Raw genomic sequence first — 26172 nt, forward strand, 5'->3', positions numbered from 1 at the left:
ATTTAAAAGGAATTAAAAGTATAACCAACCCAGCATTTGTTCTGTAGTGTCATGAAGGAGATGTGGGTTCAATTTCCAGCCTTCTTGATTTGAATTGCATGGAGTGAAGATGCTATAGAGGCTGCTGTCTCCTCTTTCTATTACATGCTTTAAAAATATTATTTAATCAAACCCAGTAACTCATTCTGCGGTGTTAAATAATTAGCACATATAGATTCCATGCTGATACAAGGACGTTCTTTTTTTTCAATGCACTTCCCCTGCTTCTCATGTGATAAGATATACAGGTGTGGCAACAATCAGATTTTGTCCTAAAGATTTTGTCTTTCATGTACCATTCATGTACCATTTCATTTTATAATGATCCCACTGTGGTATAGTTATCCTTTTTTTTTTTTAATCGAAGTGGAGGTGCAGATATTTAAGAACCCTTCTTGCACAAGGATCACTGTACCTGCTGGGTACTTAATTAGCACTTGTTTATGACACTGTGTCTGATTTGATTTTTAAAACAAATTGCACTGTGAAGTGGTGGATATTTAAACTGTGTCGTAACCACAGCTCCAGCTGTGACTCAAATATTGTAAGCCTTCGGGGGTTGTGGTAGGCTTAGAAAATAGGAACTCGGGCCCATAGTTTAATGTCCTCTAAAAACCAGCCTTTTGGAGGGTAAAGAAGCGGCTTCCATAGGATTTTAAAGTCTTGACTCATTCTGAGAAGTCAGCCATTCCAGACCTCACAAGGGACTGTTAAATCTATTAGGTTAAACCTGGAAAAGAGGACGAGGTAACTAAAGAAGAATACAGTCAGCTAATGCTTGTAGGGAAAAGACAAGGGCAGCAAAAAACAAAATGAGTTATTCTGGTCCATTGGGTTATGGCGAATAACAAGAGTTTTAATATAGCTGGGGGTTGGGGCAGGAAGAAGTGCTAGAGAGAACGAGGGCCTACTAATAAATACAAGTGGAGATTAAATTTGACTCAGAAAAAGGCTGAGATAGTGTGAACTCCTTTTAAAAATCAGTCTTTGGTGATAATGATAAGCCGCTTTCAAAGCAAGGAAGGCGTTACAGGTAAGGTACTGATACAGGGCAGATAACAGGTTTGTGACACTGCCATTAATGGAGTTAGCAGTTACTGTGCCACCGGCAGCTGTTTTTTAAAGTACTGTAAGATTAGAGGAAAAGAAAAAGTAGCACCAGTCATCAAAGGAAGAGAGAGAAATTATTTTGGCAGGTACCACCCCGGTAAGACTATCTTCTGTCACATGTACAATAATGGAGCAAATATTAAGATAACTCATTTAGTGGAGAATAATGAAACCATGAGAAATAAGTAGTATATATTTGTAAAAAAAAAAAATAGATCTTGCCAAGCGAATTGATTGCTTTTCTGATAGAACTGCAACGTTATTGAAAAATAATACATCTGAAAGGTTTGAGTGATGATTGGTTTAAAAGGTGATTTTAGTGAGTGGTGCAGCTGTGTCTTGTAGACAAGGCCTCAGCCCATACTTAAGCAACTAAATAAGCTGCCTTTTTCCAGAAGTGCTAACCGCACAGCTCCCACTTGAGTCATTTGGAGCTGTAGTTCTGTTATCGCTCATAGGTCTTTCAGAATTGCTGTTTTCCAGGCCTCTCTACTTAAACTGCTCATTTATGCTGAAAATGCTAAGTTTGGGGCCTCATTCTCATCTGTATTGTAACAACTCAAACACAAAATAGATAAACAAATAGCCCATCCTTTATTTTAGCACCCAACACCTCCTCCCAAATATATTAAATTTCCAAAAGTCAGAGCTGAAATGCTTTGACCTAACTATACTCTTCCACCAGAGTTTGGACTTCGAAGTTAACAGGACTTGAGTGCAGACAAGCCCTTAGGAACACGAGTTGCACCAGTTTAGTTAAAGTGGTACAGAGCCCCTAGTGTGGATGCAGTTATACCACTATAAAGGTGTCTTTTACTGGCATAGTTTATTCCCATATAAGGTAGAGGAATAAGCCATATTGGTATGAGGCACCTTGATAAAACTATCCACAATAGGAGTTTTACCAGTATAACTACTCTGGTAGAAGATCACACCCTGCCAAATGAGTTACACTCTTACAAAAGCTGTGTACGCTAGGCCTAAGTCACTTAGATGCTCTTCTGCCAAATATGGGCTAGGAACTGAAGTTTAGGTTCCTATTTTTGTAAATTTAGCCTGTGTCCATAAAAAAAGTTTACAGTAACTTTGTTAATCCTCTGGAAGTCTAAATAACTTTCTATTAACACCTGACGTGACTTTGTCACCTCAAAATAAAGATTTTATGCTACTAAGAGATGTTAACAAAAATAAAATTTTAGCTTGGTGCTGCAGACACTTGTGTGCATGCGTAGTTAAGCATGAGTAGTCCCACTGAAATCAGTAAGACTGCTCATGTAAATAAAGTTAAATGCCTGAGTAAGGGCTTGTCTTCATGTACAGTGGCACAGCTGCAGCGCTTTGGAGAAGATTCTCCTGTGTCTCCGGGAGAGCTTCTCCTGTCGGTGTAGTTAATTCGCCTCCGTGAGAGGCGGTACCTGTGTGACTGGGAGAAGCTGTCCCGCCGACATTGTGCTGTCTACAAGGCGCGGGGTTAGGTCAGTGGATTTTTTACACTCCTGAGCAATGTCGTTATACCGCTGTAGGTATGTAGTGTAGACCCAACCAGGCCTCCGTGTTTGCAGGATTAGGCCTTTAATTTTCAGGGTTTATTTTTTTTTTTTTTGCTTATAAGTTTTATAAAATTCCAATAAGACACTCTACCAGTGGCAGCATTTTGAGAACAGCATTTTTAATTTAGTTCATTTATATATTTTAATCAAAAGTTTCAATAGTGTGTATTTTCAAATTAGTTTTTACAAAAAGAAAAGGAGTACTTGTGGCACCTTAGAGACTAACCAATTTATTTGAGCATGAGCTTTCGTGAGCTACAGCTCACTTCATCAGATGTCGGGAAACATCTGATGAAGTGAGCTGTAGCTCACGAAAGCTCATGCTCAAATAAATTGGTTAGTCTCTAAGGTGCCACAAGTACTCCTTTTCTTTTTGCGAATACAGACTAACACGGCTGTTCCTCTGAAACCAGTTTTTACAAAGAGAGTCTTAGCCTGAGGTTTTTTTTTTAATCCAAGTAGTTTAAATAATAAATTTATATTGGTTATTTAAATTGTCCCATCCTGATGAGCTTTATAAACATGAAGCAGCATGCCACTCCTAAGTGGTTTCAGAGGAACAGCCGTGTTAGTCTGTATTCGCAAAAAGAAAAGGAGTACTTGTGGCACCTTAGAGACTAACCAATTTATTTGAGCATGAGCTTTACAGCTGTAGCTCACGAAAGCTCATGCTCAAATAAATTGGTTAGTCTCTAAGGTGCCACAAGTACTCCTTTTCTTTTTACTCCTAAGTGGTAGATTAGTATTATCCCCCTTCTACAGATGAGGTGACTGAAGTATAGAGAGAAGTGAAGCCATTTGCCCACGTTCTCACTGGTAGTGGTAAATCTGGACTGGTATCCAGGCCTGACTCCCAGCACTGTGCCTTAGGGCTTGTCTGCACTTACATTCTATAGCGCTCTAACTTGCTGGCTCAGGGGTTTGAAAAATCATCCCGCTGAGCGCAGCAAGTCTGAGCGCCTTGAAGTGCTAGTGTAGACCGGCTCCGAGCGCTCTGAGCTAATTCCCTCGCAGAGGTGGATTATCTGGAGCGCTGGGAGACCTCTCTCCCAGCCCTCGTGCGCGACCACACTCGCACTTCAAATCGCTGCCACGAGAGCTTTCCCACGACAGCACTTTGAAGTTTCCAGTGTATCATAGAATATCAGGTTTGGAAGGGACCTCAGGAGGTCATCTAGTCCAACCCCCTGCTCAAAACAGGACCAATCCCCAATTTTTGCCCCAGATCCCTAAATGGCCCCCTCAAGGATTGAACTCTTAACCCTGGGTTTAGCAGGTCAATGCTCAAACCATTGAGCTATGCCTCCCTCCCTCCCCCCACCCCCCGATGTAGCCATGCCTTTAGTCATAAGATCATTATTTTGGCTTAATTATGAGATTTTTTTGATTCTTTAAAGGAAAAAGTGACTACAGTACTTATATAAAACAAAATGTGGTCCTGTACAGCAGTGGTTCAACCAGGGGTCTGGGTCCCCCGGGGGGCCGCGAGCAGGTTTCAGGGAGTCCGTCAAGCAGGGCCAGCATCAGACTCACTGGGGCACAGGGCAGAAAGCTGAGGTCCCACTGCATGGGGCTGAAGCCTGAGGCCCTGAGCCCCACCACCTGGGGCTGAAGCTGACTCCTGAAATAGCTTAGCTGCATGGGGCTCCCTGTGGCATGGGGCCCCAGGCAGTTGCCCTATTTGCTACCCCCTAACACCGGCCTTGGCTTTTATATGCAAAAAAATCAGTTGTGACACAGGTGGGCCGTGGAGGTTTTATAGCATGCAGGGGGGGCCTCAGAAAGAAAAAGCTTGAGAACCCCTGCTGTACAGTGCTTTCTTCTTGATACTTAGCACTTACATTGAATAGGTCAATAGCTACGTGTATAGAAACATCAGCTAAATGTAACCGCCCTGTGAGACGGGTTAAATCGGTATTATCTTTGTTTTACAGAGACGAGCGAACCACCTGCCAAGCTGGTGGCAGAGCTAGAGTTAGGATCAGGAGCACCCTGCTCCCAGCCATGCACTCAGTCCATTAAAGCAGGGGGCTCTTAAGCAGGGGTATGCGTACCCCTGGGAGTACACAGGGGTCTTCCTGGGGGGACATCAACTCATCTGGATATTTGCCTACTTTTACAACAGGCTACATAAAGAGCACTAGCGAAGTCAATACAACTAAAATTCATACAGACAATGACTTGTTTATACTGCTCTATATACTATACATTGAAATGTAAGTACAATATTTATATTCCAATTGATTTGGGTAAAAACGAGAAAGTCAGCAATTTGTCAGTAATCGTGTGCTGTGACACTTTTGTATTTTTATGTCTGATTTTGTAAGCAAGTTGTTTTTAAGTAAGGAGAAACTTGGCGTACGTAAGACAAATCACACTTCTGAAAGGGGTACAATTGTCTGGAACGGATAAGAGACGCTGCACTAAATCATGTTGTGTTTCTGCTATCCAATTAGTGCATTAAATATTGCTAATGCAGAGACTCAGCTGCCACGTTTGCCAGCGATCTATGCTTGGCAATAGCTCACCAGCACAGTTTCGGTTATTAAAACTTGTGCTTGACAGGGATTGTTGGCCAGGACACTGGGGTTAGTCTCTCTACTGCTTTTGAAAGGTGTTTAATTTCCACCAGAGGTGAGCAAAAGGAACTTAGTATTAATAAATCTCTTTTGAACTGCTAATGTTCAGGCTTCTGTTCAGCGGTAGAACTGGAGCTGAGTATGTCCTACTCCCTAGGGTCTGAAACAAAAACAGGGATAACCACCTCCTCCCCATTTCGTTAAAGGTTTATTGGTCCACTGTGACTTCATTTTCTGCTTCACCCATTCTGTGTATATAATATTCTACACTCAAGGCAGAAACAATTTATGTAAGATACAGTTTTGTCAATTTCTTTACATCTCCCACATTGGGGGGCACTGTTGAGTCCATTAGATTGTAACGGTTCCTTTGGTTTGCAAAATAATGTGATGGCAGACTGTTTATAGCTGGCAAAAATACCAAAAAATTGCCATGTCCACCTGTAGTATATTGGGACCAACCTAATGACTTGTGTTTTCCTAGACTCGACAGGGGAGGAAACAATAGTTGTGTATAAAATGTGGTGGAGAGGGATTGTGTTCGTCTTTAACTTATACATGTAACTTGTTTGGTGCTAATATTTACCATCACCACCGCCAGCCAGGCTGAGCCTTCTCTGCACTGGTGTTTTTGAGATGTCTCACCATTGTGCTATGGCTGGAGCAGCTCCCACTAGGGGGGTAGCAATGGTGGAAGCACTAGTGTAGACTAGCTGCTGGCATTTTACCACTGCCCAGTGGGAAACGTGCCACCGGCTGGTCTATACTAGTGCGCCTGCCATTAGAGCTGCAGTTGTAGTAATTTGGGGGGGATTTTAAGAGAAGTGCCAGTATGCACAAGGCCGTAATGTAAAATAGTGGAAAATGTTGGTTTTCTTTGCTAATGAGGAAAAGTATCAAGCCCTCAGGGAAGCTGAGGCTAGAATAGTGATTTTTAGCAGGAGCTTATCTGGGGACTGAAACTGCATGTGTGGCTAAAAACATTTACATTGCTTAAGATCATCCAGAAATTAGGTTAGGTTAGCCAGGTCCAAATGTAAAAGGAGGTCTCTCTTATGTTTATTCTCTCCTAGCCCCGAATACATATGCCCAAAGATGGATTCCAACTTACATCTTCTGGATACCAAGCATGGCTAAAGCAGGTTGGATTGTATTCCTGTTTCTCATCTCTTGTGAGGGATTGTGCCAGACACTTGTGCTTGTCTCAGTAGTAAAGTACATGTAAAGGCCCTATTAAGTTACAGTGCTGTGTAAGCTAATATCTTGCATAGTCATATATTTGTGGGTTTTGTATATGTGCATGTTATGCATGCATCACCTTTTCTTCACAAATCTTAGGCATTTATACTTCTTATGAAGGAAAGTTCAAAACAGAATTGCCATAAGGGGGAATGGATTCGAGTCTGAAAAGAAATCTGCAGCAACAGCTCAAATTACAGAATTAAAATGAGTCTTCAAATGTAAGGGTGTATGGTGGTGGTAATAATGTGAAGGCCAGTGGGTTAATACACCTGAGACTCACAACATCTAGAGCCTAATTCAGATTTGATTGGGTGAAACAAGTGTGGACATTTGCTCACATCACATAACAATCCTGTAGTTTGACACAATCTGACACTATTGGGAGTCCCTGCTCAGAAGGCCTAATGCTATATTACTTGAGCTATTATTAAAGGCAAAGCTTTTGATGTCTCGGCAGCTGGGCTCTAGCGGTTGCTGTCAGCCTCTCACTTCGATGAGTGTAAAATTCCCTTCAAAAGAATCTTCTAATTTTAAAATTGTGGGTATAAAGCTAATCCTTGCCCATGTATTTTCATGGGAGAATCCAGTGTCCTTGAGAAGACGGAGTTAAAGTTGCTGTTTTTGTAGGAAGCCAGAATGATTGCGTTGTTATGGCAACGAAAACTGGAAAAATGAAAACAGCACAGATAAGCTGCATCCTGTTGTCGTGGCAACTAGAGTTGTGAAAATGATTAAGGGTGGTGTTGAAAGAATCTGTGGTACTGTGAGCCCAATAGAAACAGACAAAGAGACAAGTCACTTGTGGTGGATGGGAGAAAATAAAAACCAGAATAAACTTAATCTCACATGATCAATTTTATAACAGGTTTGAGTGGGGTTATTAATGGTCTTGGGTCTTTCAAGTCGTGTCTCACTATCTTATGAGTAATAACCGAGCACCTGATCCTTCAAAGTTCATTGTACTCTTAACTCCTATTGATTTCAGTGGAGTTAAGATTGCTTGAATGCTTAAGAGGCAGTGGAGATTGGGTCCTATATTATTAATCCAAAGCAGTGGTCTTTAATATAACAAATGCACCTTTGTAAATTTCTAATATTCCGAAAGAGTTCTCTGGGGCTTGAACCCTGACTGTCTGAGAAACCATCTCTTTCTCCATAGTCCTTCACACTAGCGAAGGTCAGCTAGGGCACTGACGCTAATGTTTTCTTAATTTAAACATAACTGGGGAGGAGGCAGGTTATTTCAGTAGAGGGACCTCAGCTTTGCAGTTAATGTCTGTCTCCCAGCCCAAATTTGTTGTCCTACAGGGCACAACATCCTTTTTGTCCGAGGTGGTGGCCTGGGAGGGTGTGGTAGGGAAAGGATTATCTAGATTGTGACTGAGGTAGATTTTCATAAGTTTTTACCAAGTGCTCAGGTACATATGGAAGGGTGCATTTTATACATGCAAAATATAAATAAATGTATAAAAATTTACCATGTTCAGAAGTGAGCCTTTTATATGGAGTCTTTCACAGTGGAGCAAATTAAAAAAAAAAAGAATCTTTCAAAAAATCAGTGTCTGTGGCTGGTATCTTTCTGATTTCACTGTGCCGCTGTTGAGTATTAATAAACATCTTCCTCTGTTTTGCTTCTCCTTCTGCTTGATCCTTCAGTGAAATTACAGACCTATTCTTGTGCCCGCCCCCGTCCCCCCTCCCCCCGATGGAAATAGCTGTCACAAATTCAGTGCTATGATTTCACAGTAGGAATTACAGGAGTAAAGTGGCTCGTGCATGTGTGTGTGTGGTGGTGTTGGGCGGGGGAGAAGCCTTTTTTTAAACACATAGTTCGGGTAAGTAGCAGAGATGGTAAGAGATTGAAGTGAAATGGATTTAGTTTTAGGTGACTTGTTATAATGGCCTTTTTAAAAATAGGATTTGAGTCAAAAAGCTACTTTAAAAATATGCACAAACCTAAATATTTATTCAGATAGAATGGCGCTATGGTTATGCATCAAGTTTATTCCTCTAAGTGTGCTTTTAACAGGATTCCGCGGTAATGGTTCGTTTCCTCAGTGTAGCCGGGTATTGATCTGCTGCCTTGCTTATACAGAATGAGAAGTATTCCAGTAACACAATGTATTAATGTGGGATAAAAGCAGTTTATATTACAAATGAGATGGAGGAAGATGGAGTTCTGCAAGACTGGACACATACTATAAATATCCATAAAACTGACAATTTTATCTAAAAACCGTGCTGGCAACACTTGCATATTTTCAGCCTACTTGAAGTGGAGTTAATAGTTGATCACTACCTGAGCATGGGTCGCCCACACTAATGCCATTACCCTCTGCCCTTTAATAGCAAGTTTTTATATTTAATGTTGCTGTGGTGTAGCAGAGAGCTGTGTTATATACATATGTGGTCTAGAGGAAGTACAATACAGATGACCAGAAATACATTTTGATTTAAAGAACAGACTTTTAAGTAATCTGTAAAGCTCCATTTTCTGTCTGGGTTCCTATAAGTTCATCCTTTGGTAAAAGACAAACACCTGCAGTTCTTTTGTTCAGCCCTGTTCTTGATTTAATCTTCTTTCTTCAAATGGCAGCATTGTGTTTTCCAACAGTGTGGAACATCCCATCCCCTTAAAGCTGAGCCTTTTGAAAACTAACTAAAATTGGCTTCCACAGGGAAAGGTTTTTTAGGTTTAATGTGTACATAAATAAGATCGATAGAAATATTTTGTTCCCATTCCTGTTTATATATAGAGATCCTATATGTTTTAAATTGAATTGTGAAGTCAGATAAATTAAAGCTGTTAATTAGCTTAAATGTCTTTGATTACATTAACAAGAAAACTAAATATTGTTTAGGTGACTGGTGAGAGCAAGGTAATTCAGAGTTAAAACTGACCCTTGCCCTTCATGTACCATTGTGCCTTAGTATTGTATCACATAAAGAGTTTAATATAATGAGCTCATCTGACCCTCCCTACCACCCACAGTATCCTGGAGTAGAATTTTTAGAGCCAAGTTATAAACCTGTACAAATATTTTATACTGGAAACTCCGGTGCTTACCTTAGCTAGATTGGCGCCAGGAAAGGCCACTATAATCAGAGAAGGCATTTGAGATATGGATCGGCTATACATCAGTCAAGTCAGCTGGAAAAATGGGTATAAAAATCATGACCTCAGTGAAATCTGGATCCGTCCTTTTAAGCTGAGCTTTCCTCGAAGAAATGTCCAGAGAGATTGTTTCTGTCCCTGTTTTGTAATACCGTCACTGACATACCTTCCTTACCTTCTGAAAGATATATTCTGTATTTCCAGTGAGTACCTAGAGACTTCAGATTATTTGAATTTAAAAATGCATACACTGGTTTTTTGGGGAGGAAAGTTAATATGTGGCACTCATACAGAATTTTGAAAATGTACAGTGCTGTGCACGTATTTAAGTAGTCCTCAAAACATTCGTGTGTGGTAGTTGCATAACATAACAATCTCTCAGCATATGCTCAGTGTGCCCAACTGATTGTATAAAATTATACAAATTGGAAATAGAAAAGACAAATTATCCGGTTCCTCTCTCTATCAGTAGAGGTTTGTTCCCTGTAGTACATATTTTTGGAGCTATAGAACTAGGGTAGATAAAAGTCCCAAGTGTGGGGTTCCCCTTAGAGCCTTGATATGTCTTCATAGTAGTTTAGAATCCAATGTGGTTAGGCAGTTGATGTGTCAGGGCTTCTGCTGCTTATTCTAAATGTGATCATTTCACTGTTTTCTTCTTCTCCTTCTTGGCCACTTGCATCAGTCTAGATTAGGTGCTTATCTGGCCCCCAGCACCATGGTATCTGAGCGCCTTACAATCCTGAATATATTTATCCTCAGTACACCCCGTGAAGTAGGGAAGTGCTGTTATCCCCATTTTGCAGAAGGGGGGACCGAGGCACAGAGAGACTTAAGTGACTGCTCAAGACCACAGAGGAAGTCTGACACAGAGCAGGGAATTGCATTTAGTTCTCCTGAGTCCCAGGATGACACCCTAACTGTTAGGCAATCCTTCCTTTCAATTCACTTACTGTCTCTTGTCATGTATTAAGATTTTAAGCTTCTTGAGGCAGGGACTGTTTTTTGTTTTTAAATTACATGTGTGTATAGCACCTAATGCAACAGGTCCCGGAGTGGGGCCGATAGGTGCTACTGCAGAACAAATAACAAAATGGAGAGTAGTTGCACAATACTTGATAACGAATGGCTGGTACTTTACACATTCAGTTACCTGTGTAAATATTAATCAACTTCCAGGGTTAGTATCCTGGGCATCACGGCATGGAAGAAAGTGTAAAAGTGTTGGGGAGAAGTGGACAAATGGAGGCTGGTGGTGAGGAGGAGGCACAAGGAGGGGAGACGGTAAGATTTGAGAGTGCAGAAATAAGCAAGTTGTGAAGGGTCAGCAGTTAAAAACTGGGACTTAGTCATAATCATGAGTTCACTTTTTGAAAAGTTTAATATTTTTAGCCTACTTAATACAGAATGTTGATCTAGGAACTTCAAATACCTCCATGCTTCAGACCTTCGTGAGAAATCGTCCATAGGCCTGCTTTTCATGAGCTGGAGCACAGAAGCTTTTTATTCATGTAAAAGTCATTTTGAACGTCTAGGTCCAGTCTGAAAGTCTCTACTTCTTCCAGTCTCAGGGGGTAGCCGTGTTAGTCTGTATCCACAAAAACAACAAAGAATCCTGTGGCATCTTAAAGACTAACAGATTTATTTGAGCATAAGCTTTTGTGGGTAAAAAACCCACTTCTTCAGCTGCATCACAATGTTTCTTCAGTACCTCTAAAGAAGGGTATGGCATCTGCAGTCGTAAGAGCCACAGATGCACTTCATGGTATTTATAAGCTCTGTGGAACAAAAAGCAACAATTCATGGGAACATCAGTATCCACTGGCACAGACAGTAAAGCTTGTAAATTCCAGGAGAGTTATTTACTCAGTTTCCAACAATTAAATTGTAATATTCCTTAAGTAAGGTGTAGTCTCTGCTAGGTGTTTGAAGGAATTTGTAACCATCACTGGAAAATCTTGTGCATGTTTCAATTAGGACAAGCTAGCTCCTTTGGTTAAGAAACCTCTGCTCACCTTTAATCTCAGAGACTGAGGGCATGTCTACACTAGAAATGTAAGGTGACCAATGTTAGGTCGATTTAAAACCACTGCAAGTAATTACTGTAGTCACTCATGTCCACACTATCCTCCTCCTGTCGGTGGTGCACGTCCTCACCAGGAGCACTTCCACTGACTTAAGAGGGGCAGTAGAGGAGGCTGAGAGACTGGGCTCTCAGCTGCACATGCAGCCTCCTGCCGGGGGCCCGTTTGCTCTCTGGGCTCTTGGCTCCCCGCTGCCAGGGACCCGGCTGTGAGCTCATCACCTGGCATCTGGGAAGATCCTCGGAGCCTTGGTGCAGGGAGGAGCCGGACGCCTCTGGGCAGCTGCCACGCTGCGTCCGCCTGGCTCTCCACTCTGAGCCGGGCTGCATCCTGGTCTCCCAGTGGGGAGCCTGGAGGCTGTACTGAGGATCTCAGCTCCCTGCCAGGAGCCTGGGATCCGCCAAGACTCCGGGCACGCGGAGATGCCCACCAGGAGCCCTGCGCTGGGGAGCTGAGAGCCGTGGGGAGGGATGCAGCTAAGCTCCCGGCAATAGGGAGTAGGGAGCATCCGGGCGGCACCTGGGCTCCCCTTGGGGAGCAGGGAGCTAGGCAGGCAACAGCCCAGCTGGGAGCGGGAAGCCACCCACTTGCCTTGGTGACAACCCAGCTTTCTTGTCAGTTTCATGGCTGGAGCCGTGAAATTGACAAGAATGACAGCCAACAGCCTATGTAAGTAGTGCAGTGTCTACACAGACACTGCGTCGCCCTAACTACGCTGACATAAACCCAACACCTCTCATGGAGGTGGAGTTATGATGTTGCTGTAGTAAGGCACTTACATCAGCGGGAGGAAGGCCGTAGAGTGTACACTAACATAATTAGGTTGACGTAAACTGCCTTACATCAGCCTAACTGTAGTGTAGACCAAGCCTGAGAAAGTCTCATAATGACTCTGGGTGGGGAGACACTCTCCTCCGCCCCATCTAAAACTGACATTCTCCTCCTGGATCCCATGCAGGTAAAGAAATATTTGTATAATCTAAACATATACAAATCAGTCCATTCAGATTGCTATCAGCTTTGGTTATTAAGAGTATTACCTAACAAACTTGCTATAGCGCTGGAAACTCTTGAAAATGTATGGTAAACTGGGAAGGTATCAGGGCATTAGGCCTCGTCTACACTACACAGTTTTGTCGACAAAACAGTGGAAGTGTCTGCAATGCTCCTCCCGCCGATTTAACTCTCCTGCTACGCAGACATAATAAAACCACCTCGATGACGGCATTGAGCATTTTGTGACAAAGGTAAAGCAACACAGTGTCAGTGTAGACACTGCATTTTTGTATGTCGCCCTAAGTCATCTCCAGGAGGTGTCACACAGTGCCTGTCATGACTGCTCTGGTAAGCAGTTTCTACTCTGCTGCCCTGCACTCAGGTAGACAGGCATGTGCCCCTCCCCTTTAAAGCCCTGGGAATTTTTGAAATTCCACTTCCTGTGGAATGGACATGCAGCAGTGCCATGCTCAGATCAAGGAGCTGAGGTAGGCGTACCAGAAGAGAAGGGAGGCCAACTGTCAGTGTGGTGCCAAAAACATGCTGCTTCTACAAGGAGCTGCATGCCATCCTCCACAGCGACTCCACCTCCACTGTTAAGAGCTCCATGGATATGTCATGGCAGCGGCCAGCGGAGTCAACCCTGAGGATGAAGTGATGGACGAGGAGGTCGAGTTCAAGGAGAATGTGGGACAGGCTCCTCTGGCAGCATGGTGAGTCAGGACCCCTTTTTTGACTCCAAAGGGGTCTAGCCAGTCCCAGCAGTCTGGTTCTGGTGTGCCTGAAGCAGGAGAGCGGAGTTCCGGTAAGTACTAATTTTTCTTTCATAGTGCAGGGTTATATGAGGAAGAGATGTCCTTATTTTGTTACATGGTGCACATGGGAGAAAGGATGGAGATTAACAACACTAGGTTCTGTTTCCATCTGCTTCTCTTTCCTCTGTGCAGCTACACAGTGGGGGCCCTGCAGAAAAGTTTGTTGATGAACACCAAGGTCTCCTAGGAACCGTCCATAGAGATCTCTAGCGAGCTTTTCTGCAGATACTCTGCAGTCCCTCTGCTGAAGGTTCCTTGGTAGAGCTCCTTTGTTTCTTAGAATCATAGAATCACAGAATATCAGGGTTGGAAGGGACCTCGGGAGGTCATCTAGTCCAACCCCCTGCTCAAAGCAGGACCAATCCCCAATTAAATCATCCCAGCCAGGGCTTTGTCAAGCCTGACCTTAAAAACTTCGAAGGAAGGAGATTCTACCACCTCCCTAGGTAACGCATTCCAGTGTTTCACCACCCTCCTAGTGAAAAAGTTTTTCCTAATATCCAACCTAAACCTCCCCCACTGCAACTTGAGACCATTACTCCTTGTCCTGTCCTCTTCTACCACTGAGAATAGTCTAGAACCATCCTCTCTGGAACCACCTCTCAGGTAGTTGAAAGCAGCTATCAAATCCCCCCTCATTCTTCTCTTCTGCAGACTAAACAATCCCAGTTCCCTCAGCCTCTCCTCATAACTCATGTGTTCCAGACCCCTAATCATTTTTGTTGCCCTTCGCTGGACTCTCTCCAATTTATCCACATCCTTCTTGTAGTGTGGGGCCCAAAACTGGACACAGTACTCCAGATGAGGCCTCACCAATGTTGAATAGAGGGGGACGATCACGTCCCTCGATCTGCTCGCTATGCCCCTACTTATACATCCCAAAATGCCATTGGCCTTCTTGGCAACAAGGGCACACTGCTGACTCATATCCAGCTTCTCGTCCACTGTCACCCCTAGGTCCTTTTCCGCAGAACTGCTGCCTACCCATTCGGTCCCTCGTCTGTAGCTGTGCATTGGGTTCTTCCGTCCTAAGTACAGGACCCTGCACTTATCCTTATTGAACCTCATCAGATTTCTTTTGGCCCAATCCTCCAATTTGTCTAGGTCCCTCTGTATCCTATCCCTCCCCTCCAGCGTATCTACCACTCCTCCCAGTTTAGTATCATCCGCAAATTTGCTGAGAGTGCAATCCACACCATCCTCCAGATCATTTATGAAGATATTGAACAAAACCGGCCCCAAGACCGACCCCTGGGGCACTCCACTTGACACCGGCTGCCAACTAGACATGGAGCCATTGATCACTACCCGTTGAGCCCGACAATCTAGCCAACTTTCTACCCACCTTATAGTGCATTCATCCAGCCCATACGTCTTTAACTTGCTGACAAGAATACTGTGGGAGACCGTGTCAAAAGCTTTGCTAAAGTCAAGAAACAATACATCCACTGCTTTCCCTTCATCCACAGAACCAGTAATCTCAACATAGAAGGCAATCAGATTAGTCAGGCATGACCTTCCCTTGGTGAATCCATGCTGACTGTTCCTGATCACTTTCCTCTCATGTAAGTGCTTCAGGATTGATTCTTTGAGGACCTGCTCCATGATTTTTCCAGGGACTGAGGTGAGGCTGACTGGCCTGTAGTTCCCAGGATCCTCCTTCTTCCCTTTTTTAAAGATTGGCACTACATTAGCCTTTTTCCAGTCATCCGGGACTTCCCCCGTTCGCCACAAGTTTTCCAAGATAATGGCCAATGGTTCTGCAATCACAGCCGCCAGTTCCTTTCGCACTCTCGGATGCAACTCATCCGGCCCCATGGACTTGTGCACGTCCAGTTTTTCTAAATAGTCCCTAACCACCTCTTTTTCCACAGAGGGCTGGCCATCTATTCCCCATGTTGTGATGCCCAGTGCAGCAATCTGGGAGCTGACCTTGTTAGTGAAGACAGAGGCAAAAAAGCATTGAGTGTATTAGCTTTTTCCACATCCTCTGTCACTAGGTTGCCTCCCTCATTCAGTAAGGGACCCACACTTTCCTTGGCTTTCTTCTTGTTGCCAACATACCTGAGAAAACCCTTCTTGTTACTCTTGACATCTCTCGCTAGCTGCAGCTCCAGGTGCGATTTGGCCCTCCTGATTTCATTCCTACATGCCCGAGCAATATTTTTATACTCTTCCCTGGTCATATGTCCAACCTTCCACTTCTTGTAAGCTTCTTTTTTATGTTTAAGATCCGCTAGGATTTCACCATTAAGCCAAGCTGGTCGCCTGCCATATTTACTATTCTTTCGACTCATTGGGATGGTTTGTCCCTGTAACCTCAACAGGGATTCCTTGAAATACAGCCAGCTCTCCTGGACTCCTTTCCCCTTCATGTTAGTCCCCCAGGGGATCCTGGCCATCCGTTCCCTGAGGGAGTCGAAGTCTGCTTTCCTGAAGTCCAGGGTCCGTATCGTGCTGCTTACCTTTCTTCCCTGCGTCAGGATCCTGAACTCAACCAACTCACGGTCACTGCCTCCCAGATTCTCATCCACTTGCTTCCCCCACTAATTCTACCCGGTTTGTGAGCAGCAGGTCAAGAAAAGCGCCCCCCCTAGTTGGCTCCTCTAGCACTTGCACCATAGCACTTTCTTCTCCCATTGTAGGAAACTTTGCTGTGCCAATTGGCAATTGGTTCTGGAGGAGCCAAAGCAGCACAAAGATGAGCAACGTACAGACCCAGTCTGAAGCCACACTCATGTAGGAGATGCAGCTTTGCATGTTTGGTTACCCTCAGTAGTGTGATTTTAGCATCGATTGACCCCGCCTGTGGAAAACAGTGCCAGTATTCCGAATAGTGGCCTTAGGCACTTGTACGGATCCCCTTCTGAAACCACCCAGATCCTTTGTCCCATCTTTCACCACCCCCTCCTTGGGCTGATCTCACCACGTTTAGTGCTCTGGCTGTGCTGCGTTTGCCAAGGGAAAGTGAGAAAGAGGTGTATGTAACTTTTACGGTTTAGGACTGTGACAATACTGACTGTTTTTGTTTTGTGTTTTTCCTTCTGCAGATGTGCTCTTGAGGGGCAGCTCCTACGCATTGGTGGAGCGCCTCCGTCTGATAAGGAGGCAAACAAGGAGGACATGCTTCACAAAATGCTGCAATCATCAGATCTGGCTGATAGCGAGCACAGAGCATGGAGAGACACAATAAACGAGAAACTAGAAGTGGGTAGCCAGGAGAGGAGACAAGGTCAGGAGTGGATAATAAAGCTCATGGAGGACCAAACAGAGACGCTAAGGTCCCGATTGCACTGCAGGTGGAACACGTGTGCTCGACTCGCCCTGTAGCCCATACAGAACTTCCTTCCTTGCCCTCCCCAAACTCCCCACACACCTTCCTCTCATATTCCCAGTACATTGCAGTACCTGTTGCGCCCCGCCCCAGGGATATTTTCCATAATGACATTTGAACTTACGTGCAACTGAGAGATCCTCACTTCGGAGAGAGTTGCTCACTGTCACTGTCCCTTGTGAGAAATGTTAAGCTGTGTATTGCTGTTTAATAAAAATTCTGTCTTACAGAGACAGTGAGTCTTTATTTGTGACCTACACAGGGTGTTTGCCACTGTGTGTGAATTTCTATTGCAATCAGCCCATTTGCAGACTACAATTAACGCTCAGGCAGGAATCATTATGGGGGTCATTCAAGGTGGCAAGTAAACAACGCCTGGCTCAATGCATTACAGAAAGACATGTTACTGGGGCTCATTGTCAAAATGCTGCTTCAAAGCCTCCCTTATTTGAATAGCGCCCCCTGCTTCATTGAACCCCTCAAATAGCCCTGGTGTCTGGCTTGAAATCAGCCACCAGGCGATCCACCTCAGTGCTTCATTCCTGTGGAAACTTTTCTCTCTTGGCTTCACAAATGTTATGCAGAGCACAGCAGACTATGACCATGGGAATATCTTTCTCATTGAAGACTAACCTGTCAAAAAGGCAGTGCCAGTGACCCTTTACTCTGCCAAACGCACATTCTGCAGTCATTCTTCACCTGCCAAGCCTGTTGTTGAAGCATTCCTTGCTGCTGTTAAGGTTTCCGGTGGAAGGCTTCATGAGCCACGGGACTAAGGGGTAGGCTGGGTCTCCCAGGATCACTTCGGGCATTTCCGCATTCCCTGTTGGAATCTTCTGGCCTGGAAAGAGTCCCTGCATGTAGCTTTTCTATACAGGCCAGTGTTCCTGAAGATGCGTGCGTCATGCACCATCCCTGACAATCCTGCGTTGATGTCAGTGAAATGACACTGGTGATCCACCAGCATCTGCAGTACCACAGAGAAGTATCCCTTTCTGTTGATGTACTCTGTCGCAAGATGGTCTGGAGCCAACATTGGGAAATGTATGCTACCTGTCGCAATTAGGGAATCCCATTGCTGCATAGCCATCCGCTATTTCCCACTCATTGCACAGAGTCACAGTCATTCTTAGCAGGAGGCGATTTATGGCCCTGCATACTTGCATCATTGCTACCCCTAGGGTGTAATTACAGTGGTTTCTGATCGTTCACGTAACTGAAGTTGACTTAACTTTGTAGTGTAGACATGGCCTTAGAGAATATTCAGTATAATACAGGAGAAGGGAGAGTTAAGAGCAACTACAGCAATGAATAGGAGACCGGGGGAAATCACTTTGATGGATTGAGGTTCATAGGTATAGCAGGGAATGTAAAATTTACCAAACACCTACTAGTCAGAGGACTAAACCTACTAGCTATAGGTTGATCTGAAAGATGAATGGGGGGAACCCACCACTGACATCAATGATATCAGGCTGCGGTTTGTCACAGAGGTCACAGATTCTGTGACTTCTGCAGTGCCCGGTGTGTCTGGCTCAGGGACAGCTAAGGCAGCCCCTGCGCCAGGCGCACCGGCTGCTGCTGGGGCAGTCTCGGGCCCCTGTACTGTGCCCCCCATCCCCCAGCAGCAGAGTTTGGGTGTGGGAGGGGACAGGGGGTTTGGGAACAGGACAGGGTGAGACCGGCTCAGGGTGGCGTTTATCTGGGGGGCTCCGCAGAAGCAGCGATATCCCCCTTGCTCAGCTGCTTGGCAGAGGCAAGGCCAGGCAGCTCTGTGCCTCATGCTGCCACCCGCATACCCTCTCCCAGCACCTGCGGGGTCCTGGGCAGCCCTCCCCCCAATTTTATTCACTGGTATTTTTAGTAAAAGTTATGGACGGGTCACAGGCTGTAAATTTTTGTTTACTGCCTGTGACTTTTACTAAAAATGCCCATGACGAAAACGTAGCCTTAATGATCAGTGCTGAGGTTGAGAAGTCCAGTACTCACTCCCAAGTTCTTGGAAGTGGGAAGGTCCTAATGAATGTGCTGTTACTGAACGTTGCTAGAGGGCTTCACTCTCTGGTTAATGGGAGCCAATCATTCTGAACCCTTCCAGTCTCCTAGGATCTGGCTCAGTGCTTTCATAAGTGAAATATACTGTTATCCTTTTGTCTTGAAGACTGTTTGTTTTGTGTTTTTTGCCTGGTGAATTGTGTTATTGCTTAAATGCCCTTAATTGTGGTGGCCCAAAGGGTTTCACTATAGTTGGTCAGTGAAGTAGAAGCATGGAACCAACTCTTTTCTAATTCCCATAGATGTTTGTGGGATGGAGCTCGGGTATGGAGGGTTAGAGGGGTTCTGGGTGTATGGGGTGAGGGTTGGCGGGGATGTCTTGGTGTGCAAGGTCCAGATGCACAGGAGTTTGGCAAATGGGGTAGCAGCTTCCCCTACAATGACCCCTCCCCCTGCAGCTGAGGAGTGATGGGGACAGGAAGCAGGGGAGGATGCTGAGCTTCCTGCAGCCAGGTGAGGTTTCTGGCCCCAGCCACTTCTTGCAGGGGAAAAGGAAGTTCTGTCCTCTCCTGCCTCCAGCCCAGCTGCGACCAGCGGCTGATTCCGGCTCAGGGCAGGAGCCACCTGCTGGGATGTCCCCAGCCCTGCGGTGATTTACCTCTCTGCCGGCTGCTCTGGGTGCCTGAAATGATGTACCTGCACAGCTACGGAATGGTGCATGACTGCTCTTGCAGCTTCCCTTTGCTTCCCTGTCAGAGAATCATTTTTCTGCAGGGAAGCAAAGAAATCTGCGGGGCACATGAATTCTGTGGACGTGCAGTAGTACAGAATTCCCCCAGGAGTAAAGGGCAGAGAAGTAGTACTATATTATCAGCCAGTGAGTTTGAGTACCTGTACTCGTGCACCACCACCACCCGCCTCTCCCCGGTTCCTGGTGGTGTCTGCCGCAAACAAGCGGGACAGATGGGGTAGTCGAGCATAACCCCCAAAAATAAAGAGGCTAAGAGATTGGACCTGTTCGGACACCATGTTTATTTAGTGGGTAGCCTCCAGTTACGTATCTCTAACCAGCATGGGTCATGGCTCCAGTGATTGGGCTTCTCTCACAAAGTGCAGCAGTCCGTTCAGGACCTCCCCTTCAAGTGTGCATCCATGTTCTCTAAACAAACAGACTCCAAGCTTCATGGCCTCAAAGACTTGAGGGCCACGCTTCGCTCTCTGGGCCTTTACATGCCCCCAGCCTCCAGGAAGCACTTAGGCCCCAGCAGCCTCCCAGATTCCCGGTGCCTCCTTACAAAAGAAAGGAAAAGGACTGTACATGTCTTCAACCCCTACCTTCTGTCTCATCTTCCCAGTTGGGCTCACACAGATGCCCCGGCGGGGCCAGACAGGCCTTTTGAAGGTGTGCCCAAAGATGACATACCAGTCTCGACTCTGGATCCATCCATCCTTTTGTCTTTGGACCGCCTGTCACACTTCCACCCATCATGGTCTTACATAACATTGGACCGTTGGGTGCTCAGCACTATAACAGTCGGTTACACCCTCTAGTTTTCATCCACCCTGCCATCCCTACCCAGTCCCTTTTCAGGGACCCTTCTCACAAGCAGCTTCTTGTCCAGGAAGTGCAGGCCCTCCTAGGTGTGGTGGCTGTAGAGGAGCTTCCTCAAGACTTGAGAGGGAAGAGGTTTTAATTCCAGTGTTTCCTAATCATGAAGGCCAAAGGCGGGGTGGGGGGTCTATGGCCCATCCTGGACCTGCATCACCTCAACAAATATCTAAAAAACCTGAGGTTCTACATGGTTTCTCTGGCCTCCATCATTCTCTCCCTGGATCTAAGAGACTGGTACGCCACTCTCAATTTCCACATCTCCATCTGCCGCGAACACAGGAGATTCATCAGTCTGTGGTGGGTCAACACCACTTACCAATTCACAGCATTTCCCTTCAGCCTGTCTGCAGACCTATGGGTTTTCACAAAGTGTATGGTGGTGGTTGCAGCCTTCCTCAGATGTTGAGGCATACGGGTCTACCCATACCTGATGACTGGCTGATCAAAGGCTTCTTGCAGGCTCAAGTCCAGCACAGCATTGGCATAGTATGGGCCACCTTTCAGGCTCTGGATCTGTTAATAAATGAGCAAAAGTCAACTTTGGTTCACTTCAGAGAATAAACTTCATTGAGGTGGTGCTCGATTCCACCCAGGCCAAGGCCTATTTACCGGAGACCAGATTCCGAACTATGCCAGACGTGATCTCCCCCAGGTCGCAGCCCACTCTCTTACAACCTCCTGGGTTTGCCTCAAACTGTTGGGTCACATGGGGGCATGTACCTATGTGGTGCAGTACATGTGGCTACACCTCCGAGCCCTATAGTTGTGGCTGGCATCAGTCTACTCCCCAGGCAGACATCACCTGGACTCAGTACTCACAATTCCATCGTCTGACGTAGCTTCACTGACTTGGTGGAGAGACCCAGGTTCCAAATGAGAGGGATACCCTTTGCCGTGCTGTATCAGTTGGTAAGCTTGGTTTAGGGCGCCTCAGACCTGGGGTGAGGAGCCCACCCTGACAATCTGCGGACTCGGGGCCTCTGGTCCCAGGAAGAACTCTCCCAGCATATAAATGTCAGGGAACTGAGGGCAGTATACTTGACTTGTCAGGCGTTCCTTCCCCAGATCTCAGGCAAAATGGTGCAGGTCTTGATGGACAATTCGGCCTTAGTGTTTTACATCAACAAGCAGGGAGGAACTCAATCTTCAGCCCTGTGCCAAGAGGCCCTCCAGCTGTGGGACTTCTGTGTGAAACATGCCTTTCACCGCGAAGCGTCACATCTCCCAGGAGCCTGGAACACATTGGCGGATCACCTCAGCAGGTCCTTTTCCTCATCATGAGTGGTTTCTCTACCTGGAGGTTGCCAATGTCATCTTCCAGAAGTGGGGCATCCCCACATGGACCTATTCGCCACCAAACAGAACAGGAAATGCCATCAGTTCTGTTTGCTGCCTGGGCTCAGCAGGGGTTCTGTCTTTGATGCCTTCCGGCTCTCATCGGCAGACCGCCTGCTGAACGCTTTCCCACCAATCCCCTGGGTTCACAAGATCTTGCAAAGATCAAGCAGGGCAAGGCGAGAGTTATTCTGATAACTCTGGCGTGGCCATGCCAGCATTGGTTCGGTACACTTCTGGACCTCTCAGTGGCCATTCCACTCATGCTCCAATCCTGTCCGGACTTGATTTCACAAGACCATGGGCATTGACCTTTGGCTTCACCCGTACCTCGTCTCCTTGCACTTGATGGGATGATTGCTGCGTGGCTGAACCCTGAAGTCAAACCTGTTCCGAACAGGCCTGCTCAAGTCTTACTAGGTAGCAGAAAGCCTTCCACCAGGGCCACTTACTTGGCTAAGTGGAAACATTTCACGTGTTGGGCCTTTAAGCAGAATCTGTATCTATCCCGGTCTTCTCTGCTGTCTATCTTGGACTATTTGCTCCACCTTAAACATTAAGGTCTGACTCTCGCCTCTATTAAGGTTCACTTGGCAGCCGTCTCAGCCTTCCACCCTCCAGTGCAGGGCCAAATCAGTGTTATCCCACGAGATGATGCTCCGGTTTCTCAAGGCCCTGGAAAGACACTCTACCCTCAGGTTTGTGACCTGATCCCCCCCATGGGATTTAAACCTGGTCCTGTTGACGCTCACTGGGCCTCATAGAATCATAGAATATAAGGGTTGGAAGGGACCCCAGAAGGTCATCTAGTCCAACCCCCTGCTCGAAGCAGGACCAATTCCCAGTTAAATCATCCCAGTCAGGGCTTTGTCAAGCCTGACCTTAAAAACCTCTAAGGAAGGAGATTCTACCACCTCCCTAGGTAACGCCTCCCTTCAAGCCAGATGCTAGCATCTTGTTTCGTGCTACTTCTCTCTCAGAAGGTTGCCTTCCTTGTGGCGATTGCCTCAGCCAGAAGGGTCTCTGAGATCAAAGCCCTGACGATAGAACCCCATTATACAGTGTCTTCAAGGACTAGGTCCAGCTGTGCCCCCATCCGGCCTTCCTTCCAAAGGTGGTGTCGCAAGTCTAAAACAACCAGGATACTTTTCTTCTGGCCTTCTTTCCAAAACCTCAAAGACCACCAACAAGCGTTGGCTCCATACATTAGATGTTACGCAGGCCCTAGCCTTCTACACAGAGAGCACTAAGCCCTTCCTAAATCTATGCAACTCTGTGGCAGCAGCGGAAAGGATAAGAGAACTGCTTGTATCCAGGCCTGTTACATGTAGTTGAAGGTTCCGCCTCCAGCCATCGTGACCGTTCATTCCATGAGAGCTTAGGCTTCATAAGCAGCATTCCTCACACAAGTACCAATCCAGAACATCTGTGGAGCCACACCATGGTTGTCAGTCTGTATCTTCACGTCCCACTGTGCCATCACCCAGCAGGTCCGTGATGATGCCAGTTTCGGAAGAGTGGTGTTGCAGTCAGCAGGTCCAAAAACCTTGATCCCACCTCCGAGGGTACTGCTTGTGAGTCACCTAGCATGGAATGGACATGAGCAAGCCATCAAAGAAGAAAAATGGTTACTAAACTTTCGTAACTGTTGTCTTTTGAGATGTGTTGTTGCTCATGTCCATTCCATGACCCTCCATCCTACCCCTCCATCAGAGTTATCAGCAAGAAGGAGCTGAGATGATGTGGAGCCAGCAGCGCCCCTTATACTGGCACATACATGCATGGCTCCAGGGGGCGCTAGAGCCAGTCCTACGGATACCACTAAGGGAAAAATCTCCGACAACTGTGCACAGAGCGTGCACATCTAGCCTGGAACAGACATGAGCAATACATCTCGAAGAAAACAGGTACGAAAGGGTTGAAACCTTGCTTTCTCCATAGTTCTGAGGCAGTATCCTCAGTTGAGAGTTGTCAGCGTGAAAGCCGATTGATATGCTCCTAATCATTACCTTTTGAGGAGGCGATTGTTCTCTTTTCATTTTAGAAGTTTGATCTTAAAATAATAAAAAAAGCTCCTCAAAAAAGGCATCAGCTAATCAAGTCTGAATTATTTGATTGTTTGTTTGTTTAAAATAACTTCCAGGCACAGCATCCTGCAATAGCAAGCGAACATCGGCACTAAATGTGAATTTTCTGTGTTTTCCTGTTGGCTTAATTAAGACCTCCAGTTATTTCTTACATTTTTTCTAATTTCCAAACAAAAACAAACAAAAAATAAAATAAACAACTTTCTCTACAAGTTATAAAAGTATTAATTTGCTCTGGGCCCTTTTAGTCTCTCTGGTAAACTCATAATTAGGCAGGTTTGTTTGTTTTTTTAAGTGTATTCTCATCTCTAGGGTATATATAACTGTTCCACAACTAGTAAATCTATAGTTATATATTAAGGTTTTTAAAGGCATATTATTTACACAATTCACCGGAATGGCTCCTGTGGAAGTTGGAGGTGCACTCATGTAATTATGTATTTAGAATGCCTGGTATCCACTGTTTGTGTGTGTATAATATATATTTATATTTATATATTTCAAAATTTAATGGAGAAGAATTTACTGTTCATTAATTGTTTTGCAGATATTTAAAAAGGACTGTGTTGGTTTTCTTTTTCCATAAATGATCAGTTGCTTGCCAAATGCAGTTAATTTTTAACAGGGCTATTTTTGGATTGTAACAGAGCAAAATATGCACTGGAAACTCCTTGTTTTTCTGTCTTCGAATGTTCAGATTTTTTTCTTTGATCCAAAGGTGCAGGGATGTGTGTGCTGTTGTATGGGTATGAGAAAGGTTGAGGGGATGAAAACTGTTCTTGGGCTTGAAATTGGTACATCCAGTTTGAGCCAAAGTGCATATCTATGGCTGTTATAAATCCATGGGAATAGCAGTTTATAATGTAAACACTAGCTGACATGTAACTGATATGTTGCCTAAAATGAGCTAAGTTCCATGGTTACATGAAAGGCGTAAATTGGGTGCAAGTGGCAAAGTGATGGAACTTGTACCGTTTTGACATTGTTGTGATGGCAAAAAGGCACAGTTGAGCAGGAGTGAAGGGATATGGATATGTGTGTTCTCATGCTTTTATTGTGTATGATCCATAAAACAATAATTGGCAATGGCAAAAAATGCTTCTCTCCGCTGGTAGATCACAAGCGGGGCCACATGACCTGTTTAGTCTATTATGTCGTCACTGGAATCTGTCAACTGATGGCCTTGTGACTGTTAACCTCAATGTGTGTGCTTGATATAACCTTAAGAGACACAAAGTGGGGAAGATAATATCTTTTATTGGATCAGCTTCTGTTGGTGAAAGAGACAAGCTTTTCCAGCTTGCACAGAGCTCTTCAAATCCTGATCTTACACGGGTCAAGACTCCTAAGCCATGTTGCCTTCATTTTATTTTTAAAAAGGATACAAGCAGTAATACTCTAAAAAGAATATTATATTGGAAGAGCTTGCTTCCCTGCTGGCCAAAGGCCACAGTATTCTGTTTACAAAGTGACATCTTCTCACAGAATCAGAAACTGGAGGTGTTTGGTTATATCTAGTCCAATCCCAGCCATTGCATGCATGATTGTTCTCCTGCAGCCAAGTCTCCAGGGTCTTGTTTCCTTAGTTTTAAATGATGGAGCTTTCACCGCTTCCTTTGGGACACAAGTGCAGCATCTACTTCAGATAGAACTCATTGTTAGATTTTTTTTTTTTTCCTGGTATTCTGCCTTAATTTCCCTCTGCTCAGTCTTATCTCATTCCCCTTACTTACTTTGCGCACTGGTCCAGTGGGAACAATTCCTTTCCTTAGTTAGCATTTACACTTTCCAGACCTTAGTAGGCTGTGATCATATTCTCTCTCCACACTTCCAGTATGTGTTTTGGGAGGTAGGAGGTAAGATTACACTTTCCCAAGAGAAGCAGAAGCCCTATTGCTTAATCATTTAAAACTGAACTGCACAAAGCACTGGACGCTACTACGGGAGAACAATCCTGCTGTGGCTGCAGACGGAACTCGATGTGGAGAAGCAGCTCCTGTCCCAACCTAATATAAGATTATACTGACCAAAAATCAGGACTTGGAATAAGGCGATCTGGGTTCTATTTTTGGCTATGCCACTGACTTGTTAAGTGATGTTGAACATGTCCTGTAAAATGTAAGGCATTGTAGCTATACTAAAGGGTCACACCTACTATAGCAAGAGATGCTGCACTGTGAACTTGAAGTATAGATTGTTGCACATTAATTGTTGTCTCTTTTAGGTTGCATCAACCTTCTTCTTTACACAAAGGCCATAATATTTCTTCCCATTGCCTC

At 45.1% G+C, this 26172-nt stretch overlaps 1 protein-coding gene across 1 annotated transcript in view; it reads left to right on the forward strand.

Annotated features, from left to right (window-relative positions):
- Positions 1–26172, forward strand: part of BTRC (beta-transducin repeat containing E3 ubiquitin protein ligase) — a 176696-nt gene that overhangs the window by 25048 nt on the left and 125476 nt on the right. The window contains 5 exon segments of the mRNA XM_048859264.2: positions 6352–6420; positions 16176–16202; positions 16204–16240; positions 16581–16640; positions 16643–16737. Of these exon segments, the coding sequence (XP_048715221.1) occupies positions 6352–6420; positions 16176–16202; positions 16204–16240; positions 16581–16640; positions 16643–16737 (288 nt within the window).

This window comes from Caretta caretta, chromosome 7 (genome assembly GCF_965140235.1).
Source record: "Caretta caretta isolate rCarCar2 chromosome 7, rCarCar1.hap1, whole genome shotgun sequence".
Classification (NCBI taxonomy): Eukaryota; Metazoa; Chordata; order Testudines; family Cheloniidae; genus Caretta; species Caretta caretta.